The sequence below is a fragment of the Apteryx rowi genome, unplaced genomic scaffold (assembly GCF_003343035.1).
Source record: "Apteryx rowi isolate R43461 unplaced genomic scaffold, aptRow1 scaffold_43, whole genome shotgun sequence".
In the NCBI taxonomy this organism is placed as follows: Eukaryota; Metazoa; Chordata; class Aves; order Apterygiformes; family Apterygidae; genus Apteryx; species Apteryx rowi.
The window spans coordinates 3,848,482-3,867,274 of record NW_020450683.1 but is presented as its reverse complement, the minus strand read 5'-3'; the positions used below and the strand labels follow the sequence as shown (position 1 = coordinate 3,867,274).

The window sequence follows — 18,793 nt, the reverse complement described above, 5'->3', positions numbered from 1 at the left end:
GGTGGAGAAGAATCTGAATCATTCTTAGAGCAGGTGAATAAGAGATGTCAATTTCTCCTATTTCTTGTGATTTGAAAAAATTTTCTGGAAAAAAAAATTATTTTGTGAGTCAGGAGCTGTAGAAACTGGGATTACAGAACTTCTTTGAGCACTTGCGGCCACTAAAAACTGCTGCTGACATGCTCTTAAATAGTATACTTTGCCTGAATAGATTGCTCTGTTTCAATTTTGAGTAGGCAAGACTTTTCATAGTTTTTTCCTTAACAGTGATCTCTTGGCCGGTTTGTTCTGGTAGTAGTCTCTTGCATCAAGTAGAATATATAGTTAAGCATTGTTAGTTTTCCTTACTAAAATTTCAGGCACAATGCGATATATGGATATAATTTTTAAGGAAGAGAGAAGGCTTGTTTCCTAGCAACTGGAGATCTTATTGCAGATTATCTCTTGGTCAGACAGCTTTTTTTTTTAAACCTTCTCCCTTGAAGTTCCTTTAACATGAAGTGTCAGTGTCATGTATGCCAAGAGTTTACTGCTCTGAAGTTTTTCTGTGAAGTGTGGACCAGTACCACAGATTTTAACCTTAAAAGGACATTTAATGGGCCACTAAGAAAAATTCTGCAGAATACCAGTAAACTTCACTACAGTCGCATAGTATGTACTTGGCCTCTGAAATAATTTTTCTGTTTAGGTGTGCATTGTAAGCCTTTTGCCAACTAGTGCTGTGTATTTTTGAACATGCATTCTTCAGTTTGGAGAAAAACTTAAGTACAGAAAGCTTGAGAATTTTCTTGTTTTGTATTATATGCAATCCCCTCTTCCAAAAGTTTGTATACTACTGGTTCCTCAGCTACCCACCTCACATCCAGGAGCAAGATACTGTAACATAGGGAAAATCACTTTTTCTGCAATAGCTCTTTCAGTAAACAGTCATTCCAAAGTAGACGTTCCTTTTTTGACTAATACAGACTCTTGCAGGCTTTACAGGTAGCTGTTTGACTACAGCTGCTGCAGAACAGTGGTTCTAGTGTGTATCAGAATGTCTCAGGAATTTTTGTAATTTTTTATACAAATTGTCAGACAGTTTATTTCTTGGTAGATATATTACATCCAGTATAAGTAAGAATGTATTAGCTCTTTTTCCCCTTAATTTTTTATTGTCTTTTTGAAACGCATACAAATCTGGAGACTACTATCAAGCTGCCTTTTTGTAGATGTTTGTTAAGCAGAAAACGGCACCATAGCTTTCTTGAAGCATACTATTTCTTCAAGTAAGACAAAGTACATGCTGAGTACCTAGAAAGAGAAACTAAATCTGTGATTTTTAACTCAGTTGGCTTTTGAACTAAAATAAAGATAGTTCCAATTTCCTAACTCAAGGAGCTCCCAGGTGTTTGAATTTCATTAAGTAAATTTTGCCGCTACTAATAAAAATACTCTGAAGTTATATTGGTAATATTCAATTAGCTGACCATCTCTCGTAATGATTAGTTGTATTTGGTTGATCTAGATCATAAGCCTAGTATGTCTCATACACTATTCCTTCAAAGTACCACAAAAGGAACATTTTTCACTCTGAACTTCATTTTGCATATTTTGGCAGTACTTGGGTTTTTAACACCTTGGGTGAAAAATCTTTGGTTGGAATTAGTACACAATGCTTTGTTTGAAATGCGTTTTGGTTCTTTGGAATATGAAGCTATAATTAAAAATGAAGATACTGAACCTTGGATACAGTTCAGCTCAACTACTGGTATCCTATTCAAAACACTATGTGGTGTAAGCATTGTCCTTTAGCCACTGCTGTGGCATAATTCCCTATTGCCTTTAAAAGATGCTATTTTTTGATGTGACTGTCTTCTATAGCCTAGCGTTCTCTCCCTACTCGGTTGTACTGAATTYGTATGGGAGAAAATTTTCTAATTATTGCTGTTATTTTTTTTATCCCACCTAGAGTTTCATAAGAAAGCTGACCATACTTAAATGAGTTTATTATGAAATAAAGTGTGAATACAGTGAGACAATTTCGGTTAAGTGTCAGCTGTAAATGGGTATATTCTCAAAGGCTGTTTTCTTTTCCTAGCTAATAAATTGATTACACGAGAAGGGCCTTCCTTTCTGCAGATGCGAATAAAACATTTGATGAAGTCAAACTGCATCCCACAAGCTACTTTCTTGTCAAAATTGTGTGCAGATTCTTCAGAAATTGCAAATGTTTCATCTTTTCGCCAAGCCTACATCACATGTGTGTGTTCTATGCTGCCTAATGAAGACTCCATTAAGGAGGTTAGTAATTCATAGTCCCTTTTTAATGTGTGTTTATCAAGCATTTTGGAATTTATTTCTGCAATACTAAGAACTGAATCTGAAGAGTAGAACGGTTGCAGCAGAGTTCCAAAAGAGAAAATGTCCTATCTGCAGGCTACAGTAGGAAAGAACAYTTTGTATTAACTGCTGTTGTAGATAAGTATGTATTACATTGCTTGCATCCAAGTTTAGATGTGCCTGAAAACATAAAATAAGGCTTGTAACTTAAGTTCCCCTCGTAAGCAAAGTATAAATGGAAAGCTGTCCTTTCTGACTCAGAAATACTAGTACTTCAAGTGGTCAAGTCTTTCTAACTTGAGAAAGAAGAGCTGAAAATCTTTGGAACCAGTTGCTCTAGAATCCTAAACTCATTCTTAGCAGTCTGAACAAATCATTCTTGCTCTGTTGCATAATAATGACTTGTATTAATACATTAGTCGTAACAGTGGTCATACAGCTCTTGCCTCTGTTGCCTCCTGATCTCTCACACCTCTTATTTTATTAACCTCAAGGTTAGAATTAAATGTGTTTGGTGTCCTTTTAAATGTTAGACTTGAACATTTTGAGTAAGCCTCAGTGAAACTGTGGGATGATAATGTATACCAAAAAAAGCAACTCGGATATCTGTGCTTCCCAGTGAGTTACTGGAAGACTGGTTTACAGTGTTTTTAAGCAGTTCACATGTAAACTAAAGAAAAGAACTCCCTTTAAAAATACTTATTTTGAAAAATAAGTATCTGGATAACTGCACCATCAGATAAGCTCTTCAATTTGAGCCAGATTCCCTTCAGTTTGCTGCACTGAAGGATCAATGAATGCATTTAATTGCTCACTGCAGACTCGGTCTGTGTTGTACTAGAGGGATATACTTGTTCTTTAGGGATATATGGTTAACTTGCAGCATGTTCTGCGATTTTATTGGCTGCAAGGTTGGATACTAATGTTCAATTGCTTAGAAATCAAAGTTACAACCTCCTCAGTTTTTAGTTTTATTTAACAATTGTAAGGTGCAATTATCTGTTGTATCTAGATACACAGAAGAAGACACTTCAGTCTTTACTTCAAGTATAAAAGCTAGAATGAAGATTGATAAATTGAATCAAATTGTGGTGATCATTTAATCGAACTATTTATGGGAAAAGGAAGGCATTGGGTATCAAAGCAGTGTCTTAGGACAGTGTGGCTTATTGAGTTAACTTCACCTGTAACCAAAACTGATAAAAGTATAAGCTCAGTGGAGTTACAGTGCCAGAATGCTGGCATGAATAATCGGCAATAGGGGGATTAGTGTTTTATGGTTCCTTTACTTGCTTGATCAGAGGTATTGCATCGTTTGCACAGAATTGGTGAAAACAGACTCTTAAACACACCACTGTTTTGAGAAGGGGGAGACTTGTGTAATATTTTTGTTGCTTGTCATCTTCCTCAGAGTTGTTGGGCCTAATGAAAAGGGGGGAAGAGAGAGATTGGAGAAAGATGAAGAACTCAAAGAATGGCAGCTCTGGAGAATGGGAGATGGACATGACTGAAAACCTGTGGGGAAGAGCGAATTAACTGTAATAAAGGAAACAAGATTGAGTGAAATTTGAAGTTCAGAGTAGGATGGTGTAGGTGGTGTAACAGGGCTTAGCAAAGAAACTAAATATTACAAAAAGGATGAATATAAGTGAAGATAGCTTGGAGAGGATTGAAGAGAAATAATTTGTTGAAGAATAGACAATGTATGTTCATCCCCTTCCATACCTGGCTCATGTGAAGTAAAGTTATATTAATACTGGCAATTACATATTAATCCAGGGCCTCTGTAGAGGATGCTGTAACCTTTCCTCTGTTACTTGCCTTTCAGTTATTAAAAAAAGAAAAAAGTAGATGATCTCTCAATCACTTTTAAATGTTTTTCATATATAGGGGGCAGATATATTCCAATTTAACTTCAGGTCTCTGCAGGACACTTATCTGAACTGGACATCAGAGGGTCTTTATAATGAGTAAGGAGAATTATACAATTCATTGCATCCTAAGCAGGCATCCAGAATGGCAACCATCTAACCCTTCTGAAAATGCCTACTGTAGAAGGAGCTTACAAAGACTAGGTTAGACTTGAAGTCAGATTTCTGTTCTCCTAAGAGTTAAGGCTGGTGAACTATTTCTGTTAAATATATTGAAAAGTTATTTCTTGGACTTTTTAGAACCTTCTTGTACCTTGACTTGATCTTAGTGCACATGTATAATAATATAACTATGTAATTAAAGATCTATGTTTACAAGAATCTCCTGTTCCTYTGTAAGAAACAAAGTAACAAAGCTGAGAAGTGCTCTGTGGTTTACTGATTACAAAGCTTGGCTTGAATCTGCCAGTTTTTTGGAGCCAATTAAAGTGCTCCTTAAAGCAGTTCTCCTGCACAGTAGTTAATAAGTAGTTAATAGCATCCTTTACTATTGCAAAAATCATGAAGCCCAGAATGTTCTGTAATTTCAAATGGCTTTCTCTGCAAGGCAAATGCTGGCTAAAGGTAGCAATAAAAAGGATTYTCAAATGAAACAATCAGTTAAAAGTAAAACAATGAATTGAAAATTGAATGTTTTAATCATAACTGGTCACTTCTAGAATATTAAGGTGATTAGCTGGTCTGCTTTCTTGGGGAAAGACCATTCAAAAATCTGTGAGTAAACATCCTGAGTAAGTCTGAGTTTAGGCTAATGCCCATAATCCCACTCACACGAGTACACCTCAAACTTAAAAACAGTCATCTCTTAGATTCTACAGACAATGTCAGGAGAGGAATAAGGAAGTATTCTTGGGTTGTGTGACTGAGAAGAGTGAAAGAGGAATGGTAGTGAAGCTTGTTAAAACACTGAAGAAGGATAGGTGCTTCTCATGAGTTCGTTTGCAAAAGTGTTCCTAGATTTGTATTGARTTTCTGCAGTCAAGTTAAACCAAGTGTTCCCTTCCCTCCCTAACTTCCAATTTGACTGGAAGATGACAAGAACTTAGTGTGTATATTCCCTGCCCTGCAAGCTCTTTATTCTTAATGAAATATTTTTGGTATAAAACATGTTTTATTATTATTATTAAATTTCTAGCTAGGCAGCAACTCTCAAATTTTTGCAGGTATGGTAACATTATTTACCCTAAATGAGGTAGTACGCTAAAAGAAAGTAGCCCTCTTTTACAGAGGAACAAAGCAGATGGTTGAAATGGACATAAATGGTCTGGCAAGTTAAGCCAATGAACTGTAACTATACCATTTTGGGGGCCATTTATTTCCTGATAGCCTCAAACTGACCCAAGGGCATGTTGTCCCAACTCATCTAGAGGAAACTTAGTCTCTGAGCTGAAACTAAATTGCTTTTAGTCACTTGATGGTGTATTTTTTAGCTCCTGAAAGGAAGGGAAGTCTCCCTAGATAAGTAGGGTTTGGTATCCCCTTTTTAAGGTGTACTAACATAACATCCTACTAAAAATTGCTAGAAGGTTTAGGTTAGCAGTGGGAGAACTGTTATGATGTAAGAAATGAAATATTCTTATAGCCTAAAAACTTGTTCTTATTTAATGATTTAATTGTTTTTGGTTTTATTTTTAATTTAAATTAAAATGACTGGAAAGACAAAACCAAGATCAATCTCTTACAGTCATATGTTCCAAACAAGTAACTTTGAAGAGTAAACTGTTATCCTTTTTGACGCTAGAATATAGGGAGGATGACAGCATTTTTCAACAATTCGAATTTAAAATATCTTAGTGTTTATTCTGTTTTGTCTGAACTTCTATTCAGATGTCAGTCCAGTTAGGTTTCTGATAGAGAACCTAACCAAACACAATTCCAGATTTAGTAAATACATTGTAATTTAGTAATGTTTCTGATTTGTCACTTGGTGACTGACTGTGGATACTGTTGGTTGATTTGGAGCTGTGTGTGTTTAGCATTTCTTGTCTTATGTTTTAGTTTAAAAAAAAAAAAAAACTTTAGGTCTAAAAAGAGCCAGATCATAGACCAAATTTGAAATGCAGAGGAATAAATTGCCTAGTTAGTTTCTCAGAAGTTACCATCCTGAACATGAGTGAGTTTGGCCAAAAAAATCAAATTTGTAGGTGGGAAGGAGAGAGAATCCAACTTGCTGTGACTGCAGGCTGCTTTAAGTGCTCCATCTGTGCCAATTATTGGAGTTCTTAACTGCTGCACCTGCTGGTCCAGTCCCCTACCAATGCACTGGCAAAATAGCAGATGTCGCAGATGTTGTTACAGAATAAGTCTAAGCCAGGAGGAACTGGTTATTGAAAGGGGGGTTTGCATCATTATGTAGCCTGATAAACCCTAGTTAGTAGGCTTTAAGTTTGTAGATAGTAGTCTCCTGATCATACTGCCTAAGTTGAGTAACTTTCTTTAATGACTTTATAGAAACTGAGTCTACTCTCTAAGGCAGGTGGACCTATGTCAAATGGTATGCCTGGCCAAGCAGATCATAAGTGAGGTAATATGAAGTCTTGTTGAGATCTATGGAGGAAATGTATCCCATATTTGCATGCACTGATATTTTTTTTCTAAAAACAAAGATTGTTGTAGACTTGGAAGAACAGGCTTGTATCAGACCCCTGCAGCTTCTTGCATTATTTAATGTTTGCTGCYGTATTCGAGGAGATAGCAGGGCACAAATGTGGAAGTTATTAAAGAGAAAAGTTGGGATCGCTTAACTTTGTTTTCCTAATTTGTGTTGCAAGTTGCACTGATGCAACTTGTAGTTTATATAGAACAGGAATAATTGAATGAAGAGAAGTGGTAAAGTACACTGTGAAAAGGCTTCGGTTATGCATTTGAGGAGTGTATGCAACTAGATTTCCCGCACAAGTTGAAAGAACATGTCTGTAAGTACCTAATGTAGGTCAGATTATAAGAAAGAAAGGTATTGCCTGCAACTTGAAGAGATTACATGAGTGTAGTTTCTTAATTAACTGTCATCTCCTGTGTTTCAAGACACACAGTACATTCCAGTACCCTACAACAAATTTAACAGACTGGAGCTGTGACTTTTCTGAAAGTCCTTTTTCTGCTCCTACAGTGCTACCCACACAGTTTTGAATGCAATCTGTTCTTGAAATTCCTACTGGAAGAAAGAGTGAGGTATGGTGTTAGTACAGGGCAAGAGTGTTTAACGGTGGTAGCTAGTATAGCTGTAGCATAAAGTGCAGTTTGCAGTGTGGTGTGTTTGGTTTGTTTTGTTTTTTTCCCCCCATTTGCTCTGTGACTGCATTTTTAGCAGTCTAGGAGATAATTGTTCCTTCCTCTTCAGTTCAGGTCTCTATTTGAACAAAGCAGCGAGATCTGAGGTGAGGAGCAGGTTCCTGTAGTGCTCCAAGTTTGGAGATAGGCTTAGGGTAGAAAACTGCAAGGTAACTGTGGGACTGAGGCTTGGTTAAAGAGAGATTTCATCTGGGACCAGGATTGTCAATAGGAGAGGAAGCGGAAAGGACCCTGGTAGAGAAGGAAATAGTTTGTGAGGAGAAGATTTGGAAGTAGAGGTGGGGAGAGAATGAAGTTTTAAGAACTGTGGGGATGGGTAACTCTGGAGTTGATGGGATTTGAAATCTTGGGTAGACTAGGAAGAGTTGGTACATCTGAAGTAGAGTACAGGCTTTGGGAAATGCATCACATGGTTTATTTGTCAGCCCAGTTCAAGGGAATGGAAACATCCTAGTCAATATGTGAAATGAATTCTGTTCCAGGGAGAAATCTGGGTAGTGTAATTGTAAGAGTGTCTGTAAATCTGCTCTTGCTGAGTCCCTGGAAGTTAAAAGATGCAAAGGATTTTGGAGGGAGATGGTATGCAACTGTATCCCTTTTTTTTTTTTTTTTTTTTAAATCTGCAAGCTAGGACAGCCTGTTCTGCTCTCTCCTGTGTGCAGTGGTGAACACATCACTCAAATTTTTTGTGTAGCCACTGGTATATGCTTATTTTTCCATCTTCCCTAGCCTGACAGAGGTGGCACTTGATTTGCAGATACTGTAAGTGCTTACTGCCTCTAACATACATAGGAGTGATGACATCTGTTTCCTTAGTTAGCAAAGTGCTGTCACTTTAAATCAAAGCTTGAAGTTTCTCTTGTTAGAGGTGACTCAGTGACAAAGCCCTGACCAAAATCATCTAAATAAACTGACTGGTTTTCACATCTGCAGCAGTTGTGGCTTGTGAAGTGCCCTAAAAATATCTGCTGCAAAAGGTCATTATAGGTCTCAAGTTGAAAGTCAAGAGTCAGTGGACCCTAGAAAATGTTGACTTTGTGCAGTGAAATCCAATCCAAAGCCTGTATGGAAAATGGGATAATATACCTGCTTCTGTTTTCCCTGTTTAATTAATGTTTGTAAAAAATTAATTTGCTATATTTTAAACTTCCCCTTGTTCTTTCTGTATCAGTTTTCATGAGTAATGAGAGGTTTGAATTATAGTAATAACAGCTGATTAAAGCAAATGTTCCTTGAGTGCAGTCTATTTTGTGAAGYAGAATAGATCCTATGAAAATATATACTAAAAATACTGTGGTTTTGATAATAAAAGCACTTCATAATTACTGCTTGTGGTCTAGAATACTTGGCTTATAAGCAAGTTATTGCTTCCTTCTGGTACGCAGATAGGTACATCTCCAAACTCTTAATCTTTAGGTTAAATGTAGAGCCTTACCTTTAGGTAGGCTTCCCAGAGCTTCCGTAGACTTCTGTATCTCTTCTAAATATTTCTGTTTTTAACTTTGTGCTTTGGAATGTGATTGTTGAAAATTAACCCTTATGGACAAAGAGGCCAAGAAACTGGCTTTTTCAGGAGACCTCCTGACTGTTTTTAGACCTAGGTTTTACTGGTCAACAGGAAATCAGGAATGCCCTGCAATCACAGAGGGGGAATGGGTAGTTTTAGTTGGAGTGTTGTCCTTATGTATTTTGCTTAACTATCCAAAATGGAAGATGGTCCTAAAGAAGAGTAATACTGAGAAGTATCAGAACTAACTGGTCTGAACTTCTAGTGCCTTCTGTAGCCAAAAGCTGTGATAGGAACTCTGGGTATTAAAAGGAGTAGTAGTGTTTTGTTAATGTGTTTTTTGACACTATTTTCTTTGATGCGATAAATGTTTTTGTACAAATGCTCAGAAGAAAGTGCCTTTTTTCTTTCCTTTTTTCTTCCTTTTTTAGATTGCAAAGGTGGATTGCAAGGAAGTACTAGACATCATATGTAATCTGGAATCTGAAGGACAGGAAAACACTGCATTTATCCTTTGTACAACCTACCTTACTCATCAGCTTCAAACAGCGAATGTGTATTGCTCTTGGTAAGTAATAAGTATCACCACTTCTTGTAATTGTTCTCTTCTTCACTGCCTACTGGCTTTTATGCACTAAAATAGAATAGCTCAGTTCTATGGTGGATATGTGGTGGATATATCCTTAAGTTGAAATACATCAAGCTGAAGTACTTCTAGAGAAATAACTTATGAGGAAATGAGTAAGGACTCATTTGTAACCTTCTTACATTATAGCTGCTGCAGTAATACAGCAGTTAAAGTCAGCAAATGAATGTCAGACATATTTGTCTAATTTTTTTTAAATCAAACTGCACTTGTATGAATGACATTAATGGTAATGCTTCAATAATATAGTAGTTCCTATAGGTCTGGGTTCCTGTTCTTGATACTAAACACCTAAGCTTTTGTGAATCTACAAAGTGCATTGTAATTTAGCTCAGGTTTTTCCCTCTTGAATACTTAGACCCATAAGAGTTTGATCCCTTTTTTCAGTTCTTTAACAGAGAAGTAGTAGGAATGTACAGAGGCAGCACCCTTAAACTCTTTACCATAACAACCTCTTTTCCTCCAGAGAGTCTTTTTATACTTCAATTGATTGGAATGTGGAACTTCTGTAATCCTGAGAATGCTAGGATTATGTGTTAGCCAAACTGTGGCTATAAAACTTCTCCACCCTCTTAACTAGTTGGAGATAAGTAAATTTTGTATCTCTGTTACAGCGGTGGCAAACTGGTAGAGTGAAATTGGGGAAGCTGTTTTCTGGTCTTTATAGAGTAGATTGGTAGTCGTGGCCTTGGAACCATGGCTAGTGTGCAGTTTCTTCCTTAGTCTGATCTGGGTAATGCTTTAATTTATCAGACATCTCAAATATATCTTGGAAATCTGCATTGTCATCTGTGGCATAGTTCATTCACTCACTTCACATTTTAATGCTATGAAGGAAAGTTTTCATAGCACTTAAGTGTCAGCAGGAATGATTGATAGTTTAGCCTGGTCCAGTCATTTGTACAAAAAGACCAGAGGGTATTACATATTTACTTCTACATCAGGCCAAGGATGACTGTTTAAGCAAAAGCATGCCTTGTAGAGAGAAATGAGCTCTTGGAAGAGTCCAGACAGTGGAGAGTCCACCAAACACAAGTTTTAGAGGCTGACTGTGCTTTACCACTGAAATGTGTTTTCAGAGATGGCTAGAGTAGGGAATGGAGCCATGTCCAAAGCATATAGCGATGATTCTCATTAAGCCAACACAGATACAAGGCTGAAATCCATATTGCGTTCTTTTTCGAAAAACAAACCTAACATTCCTTAAGGGTGAACTAAATGATCTGCTGTTGTCCAAGGAGACTTGTTAAGGAGTTCTATTTAAGAGCTGTATCCCTAGGGTGCAAGTGAAGGGAATCAGAGTTCAGGTGCAGCTGAGACTTTTAAACTGTTGATATGAGGGGAAAAATACTTCAGTGACATAGCATTTTAGAGTTAAGAAATAACTCTTCTTTGACAACAACCACAGAGTACATTTTTGGCTTGCAGTACCAAGTCTGAACTGAAACTGGTTAGAATTTTAATGAAACTTTCATGTCCCATAATTCAGTCTAACTTGTACTTTCTCCTGAGTAATGGGTCAGGAGAAATCCGTGAGAGATGAAGGTTTCTTATTTCCATGCCAGTTTGGTCCATGATGTGCCTGACCTAAGACTGTCTATACAGGACATGGTGTGACTGTAAGATGAATAGATATGTCCAGTTTTAAAATTGGTTTGCATAAGTGACAAGTAGTGAAGGCTTAAAGGTGCAAATGTTAGCATAGTCTAGTGACACAAGTAGGTTCCTAGTTACTGAAGTTGTTAGCAGGCTTGTGTCACTCTCACTGAAGCCATATTATTGTCTTCTACTGTTAGTGGTTGTTCAGATTAAGGTTCTGGTTCAAACTAAAGTGCTGGTATGTCCAGCCTTGCCACAACTGCCACCTCTGCTGTTGTGTGGGCATACTTCACAAGGCTCCAGTTCCATCTGCTTTCCCCCAGGAGTCAGAAAGGAGAATGAGGTCTTCTGTGTAACACTGAAATTGTGTAGGAGTATGAATTCAAAATCTAGTATTGTACATAGCACTCTATGTACAATAGGATTCTGCATAACTGATGTGGCCTGATCCACTTAAGAGCAAAGCCTCCAGGACATTGGAACCTGTAGAGAAGTTAATCTTCTGATGGACTCTGTTCTTACGAAACTGCTGTAATGCTTCTTGATCATCTGGAACCCTTCAACAGATTACTTTTTCACTTCTAGGCTGTGCCTCTAACCCCCTTTAAAAGTACTGTTGTTTGAAAATAAGGACGTTGTGCTGATCTGATGGTGAAATGCTATTGTATATGTTGGCCTTATTGTATTGATCCTCACCCCCTTTCCTTGTGGCAGATGCAGATCTAGTGATTATTTAGGCACAAGATGGATGAATTCAGCTGGCTGATATGGCAGAAAACTTAATTTAGAGGATTGATTTTCTGTCAGCCAGCCAGCCAAACTGGTTAGGGGTGAGGTTACACACTACAGATACAGTCATCTCCTCAAAAATGAGGCTTCAGCCCTGTGCAGACTCTGGTCACTGGAATCATTGCAGACTTGATTTGAATGCGTGGCCTGGAATAGAGTTAAGGCAATGTTGCTTTCTCTGCATCAGTAATTTCAATAAGCTCAGTCACAAATGTGATAAACATCAGAACTGGCTGAGAGGAGGCAATGTGGAGGACAGCAAATGTTAGATGGACCCACTGTAATATGCATATTTAGCTTCACTCTATAGCTGAATGTAATGTAGGAGGATCACATGTTAGAGGTAGCTTTGCCAGGCATTAAATAAGTTTAGGTATAGCATTAAAGATGTACTAAAATACTTGGTTAAATTGAGTACATAAGCTGAGAAATCTCCTCTCTGTGACCAGCTGCAGTTTTTAAGGGACAGCAATGTTTTAGGTAGTTYACTTCAAAGAAGGTCCTGTCTAGTTTAGAAAAACAGGGGTGGCTGTTGAAAGCTTATTTAACTCAGGGTGCTGTTTCATCTACTGATAATTTGGAATCTACTTAACTTTTCTAGCAATGTCATTAACGCCATTTTGGTTTTGCTTTTTCATAACAATAAAATGTAACTTGTGTATATTCAGTCATAATTGTGCATGATGGTGTTTCAATTCAATAAATGATTAAAGTTTTAATCAGTTCTTATGGTGTGCTGCTGGTACATTATGTAATTTGACAGGCCAGAACTGAGTGTTGATGACTCAAACATTTAATAAAGGTCTTTAAGGGAGGAGAGCAGGGAATAGGAAAAGCAGAGACCCKTTGGTACAGTGTGGCTTGCAGGTCAGCTTCCCTTTACACAGTAGCCCATGTTGTTATGGATTCAGCTCAACAGATGAGCCGTAGTGTGTGTACTTGAAAATGTTCCATGTGTAGGATCCAGAAATAAAATTGTTTCCTGCAGAATTACTTGGAATGTTTCCTTCTCCTTAACTTGACAAAGTGCACAATACATCAATGAAATATTTTCTGATAAGCTAGCCCCTAGCTAAGCTTTCACGGGTGCTGTAAGGAAGCAGTATTGTTGAATGCAGTCCTGCTCACTGTTAGCCRTCCATTCCCATTGTCCTTCTCCAGGTCTTGGTTTATGCAGCTTCAAAGAGAACTAGCTTAACTAGTTAAGATAGAGTATTCTGGTTTAAACAAAAAAGGAAAAGACCTCTGAAAAACGGAAAAATGGGAATGCTTTTGAGACTGTTAACTGTGAATGAGGATGGAGCTTGGGTGCAGAATGGCCAGTCCTAACAATTTGCTGCCAAAAAGGGGGAAAAAATTCTTCCCCTCCTGTGGTATTGGTTGCACAAGTCTGCCTCTTTTGTTTTGGATCTGGGTCCATCTGACCTGTAATGAGCACATTCAGTTAACCCAGCCAAAACTCTGTATAGCTTTCTACAGACTAGTGCTAGATTGGCTTACCAGCTGGTCAGACAAGTACCAGAGAAGCGCAAGGCTGATGCTTCTGCAAGTGGTGAGCTGCTACTCTGTTCAGCAGTAACATCACTCTCTTACTCTAGAAAAGGGCAAGTCTTCCTTCTCTTCCTACCTCTCCTCTTCACTGCTGTAGCACCTGCCTGATGGCACAGTGCTAACTCTCCACCCTATCCTAAATCTTTTATTATTATTCTCACGTATTTGGAGTGGTTAATCTATTTCATTAGCTTAGCCCATCCTGTAGCCTCAAATCTGTACCTGCAAGAAAAGATTAGCAAAACATACATATGTTTATGAACTAGTTTTGCTGGTGTGAAGCTTCATTTTGTAGCTGGAGATGAAGGCAAACTTTAGTTTGTAGACGTTCCTCCTCATGAAAACGGGAAATTTCTCCAATGACTGCTGCTTATGATCATAAAATAATACTAATGCTACTTCTAAGATTTCCCTTTCCATTGGGGATATCTACCATCTTTAGGACTATATCTAGGAAGTGATGTTTTGAGTAGTAGCTCTGAATTAGCTGATTGTCTTACCCTCAAGTAGTCAGAAAATTTATCATCCATAAAATAATGTAATTTTTAAGGGTAACCCAAGTGATATTAAATGTGAACTTCAGCTAAGCACAACTTCAAAAAAAAAAAAAAAAAAAAAAAAAACTTCTCTGATCTGCTATACTAATAAGACTATTTCTTGATATCTGCGTGGCTGGAGTGCCTTCTCTTCCCCATCCCTCTTCCCTGCCTCAAATCAATTTGAAATAGAAAATTACCTGAATACTGAGAACTGTCCTTTCTTTCCTTTCCATATGTGTGAAGACAATACAGAGAATGTTTCTACATCACCATCCTTGAGGACGCCTTTCCACAAACTATTCTAGTTTTGCAGAAGGAAGGGGTGGGATAAGAAAAGGAATAGGACAGCACTGAAAACTTTTTGCCCTGCGAGAATCTCTTAGGAATAAGGGATTATCCAGAGTAAAGCTCTTCTCTCAGTACTCTTCCAATTCGCAACTCACTACACATATTGAACACACATGCAAAATGACTGATGTCTTTAAGTTATTTTCAACTTGTGTATTTTGTTTCTGTTGCAGTAATGCATTAAGTTTTAATACATTTTTTCTTTTAATTCTGTGCCTCTCTTGAGATAACTTTGTCATACATTTCTACCTGTTAGCTCTTCTGATGTTCAACTATATATTTTGTTAGTTTCTTTGGGGTAAAGAGCAATAGTGAAGGTTACCAATATTCTAGATGTCAAAAATTATTCATCTTTTCCCTCTCCGATTCTGTTTTAGGATTTAAAAAAAATTTTTTTTTTTTAATTACACTGTTCCTGGATTAGTTTCTTGTAGGCCTACCCAGCTGCTCAGCTGTCCCTTTCTGACTGTGAAAGGCTGTTACCATCTTTTTAGGCTTTTTTTTTTAAATCCATGTTCCTAGTAAACGCAGGCAATTATATGCAGTAAGTGTATCCCAAGAGAGGTCTGTAACAAGGCCTTTCTCACTTTCACTCGACTTAGGGTTCGAGGTTAGGATTGCAATAACTCAAAGCAAAAAATTTTGCCATTATTCATTGTACAGTCTGCCTAGAGGTCTCTCTTTGATTTTTGGTGTTAGAAGCTATGATTAACCTCATAGTCTGGAAACCGGTGTGTATAATTTGATGTATAGAGAGCTTGAGTTAGCAAAGGTGAAGTTTACTCTAGTGAAGGAGCAGAAGAAAAACTCTTTTAATATAAAAGATACAGTTTCTATTACTCTGCTGCTTTTGTCTTTTTTGTGGCATTTCATCTGTGATGGGAAAGTGATGCAAAGTGACAGATTGCACTGTGCAACAGCTCTGTTGCCCTGGATGTAATAAATTGCTTAGCAGAACAGCTCTGTATTTGAATTGTACAAACAGTAAAGCATGTAACTACTAAAAGACAGTAGACAAAGCCCTGGGCTTGTATATATCACTTTTTTGTAAAGTGTGTTCTGTTAGAGCTGTCTTTTAAAGCACTGAGTGGGAGTTGTATCATTTGAAGGCAGGTGTCAGCATCTAAGCTACTTGCCTAGTGGGGGAAAGCTGGCAACTTTATATTGTGAATCATCTTACCTATTTTAAATTTCTGTCTGCAAATGCTTTCCCCCCCGCCCTCCCTTGACTGTGGAGGGAGTCGAGGCAATAAGCTTATCTGTAGATATCTGCACAAAGTGAAATGAATCCCACTGCCAGCATCTCTTCCCATTAAATAACAGGAGATTATTGATCAGGAGTGTTTTGATGTCATGCCTCTTTAAAAGTAAGGCACAACAAAACAGTTCTCTGCAGCATCTCTAGGAGATGGAGACCTGATTCAAGTGTGTGCTGCTTTTTAACAACACTTAAATTCTTGTGGTGTCAACTCTGAGCTAAACTGTGTAGACTCTGGAAGAATTATGCATATCTGTGATGTGCTTACAATCTGCTTTCAACCTTTTGCAGGGAGCTGACGCTTTTCTGGAGCAAATTGCAAAGAAGAATTGATCCTTCTTTGGATTCTTTCTTGGAGAGATGCCGTCAGTTTGGCATTATTGCCAAAACACTACAGCATTTATTTTTCCTGATAAGAGTCATACAATCTGAAGTAAGTAAGCTGCAGTCTGGAGTCCTTGAAGACAGCCACAACTATTGAAATGAATTTATTGCTTTGTTAGTAATTTCATTGAACTGATATGAAAAATATAGCTTATTTCATTATTCTGGCTTTCTGATTAAGTGCCTAATAACTTATAAAAAGTATCTGAAAAATGCCTACCCACTGTAGTTTTATGACAGTTTGACACAAATTCAAGTGGCCTTCAATCAATGTGAAACAGTGGTGTTTCTTATCCTTAAAATACAGGATGACTGTGTTTTGCAAAAGAAGGATTCTTGTACTTTGAGGATATATCCTCATCCTATAAATCTGTGGTGCAGTCACATATGGACTTCTACCTTCTGTTCTTATCCCTATCTCTAAATAGGCACAGCAAGATTCAAGAGATGCTCAACAGCAATTTTTAAAAACCTGGGAAGCTCTGTTTGATGAGAAATGGAAACACTGAAATTGATCCATCTAGCAGGAGGCAAATATAGGATGCTATTTATAAGCTAGCTATCCCTATTCCTCTGTTTAATCTGGATGGTTGTTCAGTAGAATGTTTCTGTTTTCCTTTGGCTGCTCTTGAGTGTTAAATTGGCTGAACTCAAATATCTTGTGCCTAGTCACTATATGGGACTAGATTTTTGGGAGGGCATTTATGAAAGCAAATAAATCAGGCACTCCTTAATATAAGTATAAACTGAGGAAAAATACGCTAGCTGGTAATGGGAAGACTTTAACTATTCTAATAACTGTATTACTCAGATCATGGAAGTTTAATTACGTACAAGTTTTTTCCCCTTAGGACTGTCATTGTTTCTCGAAGATTCCAGATATTTCTTGCTGAAAAACATCATAGTTTTGCATATGTAAAGTAGAATTTGCTACAGGAACTTCAGTTTTGTGAATGTTCCAATTAAGCTGAGCAAATTTGGGAGTATACTGTTTTTGCATCATTGCATGAACATGAGTTAATTCAGAATTAAAGCATCAACTGGATTACAGAGAAAACAGATGAGGTTGCTTTTTTCAATTAAACTTCTCTGCAGCTTCAGGTTTGTTTGTCTGGAAGTTAGAATTCTATAAATTATAGTCTCTTTCAGGAGTTAATTCTGTGAACCAAATGAGTTACCAAGGGAGGCTTGATAGGAGAGGAGCAAGTATCAAACCCCTGCTTCAGAGTCAAAAGAAGTAGAGGTCAGAAAAGGTTGCATGATAGTCCTTTTGATACAGCATAGAGGAGATTCTGGAACTCTGATTTGACAAAGATGAATTCCATTCAGTTAATGATAGTGCTTTGTACAGAGAAATCTTTGTTTCCACTTTCTCTAAAATGGGCTTATTTCTACTTTCAAAATGTGTGGCAATGTATGTTTATATTACTGTGATACACTGTGAATTACGTACCAATTCTTTCTCTCTGTTTTCTGCGAGAGCCTATGAACATTTCTTCTTTTGGGAAAGCAGCTTTTTAAGTGCTGTATAGCAGATTAACACTGCCATTGAATTAAAAAGTATGGCATGACTTCCAATAGCTTGTGCACAGTAAGGATAAGAGCTTGCTAATTCTTCTAACTGATCTTTAGTTCTTTCAGACCTCTTCCATTCGAGTTGGTGTGGGTGTAGTTGTGTTAGCCAGTGGTTTAAAGTATGGAAAGATAGTTTCAGCTTGGTGTTCAACTGCCGATGCCTGTGAGCCTGAACATTAAGCTCTTTGGCTATATAGATGTTCAGCACATCCTGGAAATCAAGCCATAGACATCTTGAGTTCAGCACAAAAAACTTAGTATAGGACTGAGTAGATTGTCTGATTTAGGACTTTAAGAGTAAGCTGGAATTAACTGGTCTGTATAAAGCCTTATCTACCTAAGAAGATTGTATTACCTATACAGGAACCACCATTTCTCTGGACACTTCTGTTCCATTATAAAATTATTTGTTGCCTGGAAAGGTATTTAAGCTAGTCTGAAAGAGACAACAGAGTAAAAACTCCTCCACTAGAGACTAGTATAGCTGCAAATAATTTAAATACCTTTATGCTATAAAAACCTGCATAACTTTGCTTGTGTAACTCCCTTTGCATAGACTGATAGGTGTTCATGGAGGGAATCGTTATGGTCTGCACAGTTCATACGCTACAGTCCAAATACAGTGTTTCTCTCAGGAAAGAAAATCATGTTGAAATAACACCTTATTTGATGTAAAGTTTGAATGGTGTTTGAGACAATACCCTTCACAAGCTTGAAAAGAGGTGTTAAGTAGATGTCCCTTTCATTGAGCACTATTCAGACTCTGCCCGGTGAATGAGGTAGGAGGCTTTTGAATACAAAGCACTGTCTTAAGATATGTACATATGAGGAAAAAAATGGGTGTGTAGTGCTGTCTTAAACTGGGGATTTGTCAATTTTCATGTTTGTTTTCCTTTCTTTGCAGAGTTTCATTATCCGCTAACACATACATATTTATGCATGCATACTAATTAAAAATGTTCTTTTATCATCTCTCAACACTATTCATAAATCTTAACTGTTACTTGTCTTTACAAATGATAACTCAATAGTTCAAATTCTGTATTCCCCAAA

General features: G+C 37.4%; 1 protein-coding gene across 5 annotated transcripts in view; it reads left to right on the top strand.

Moving 5' to 3' along the window:
* Positions 1-18,793, top strand: part of RLF (rearranged L-myc fusion) — a 58,238-nt gene that overhangs the window by 33,484 nt on the left and 5,961 nt on the right. For 4 of the 5 annotated variants that reach the window (XM_026076368.1, XM_026076367.1, XM_026076369.1 and 1 more), the window contains 3 exons: positions 2,081-2,283; positions 9,483-9,619; positions 16,073-16,214. In XM_026076368.1, coding sequence (XP_025932153.1) covers positions 2,081-2,283; positions 9,483-9,619; positions 16,073-16,214 — 482 coding nt within the window. Of the gene's footprint in view, positions 1-2,080; positions 2,284-9,482; positions 9,620-16,072; positions 16,215-16,707; positions 18,520-18,793 lie in introns of those variants that run through there. The other variant, XM_026076371.1, reaches the window with a different exon arrangement.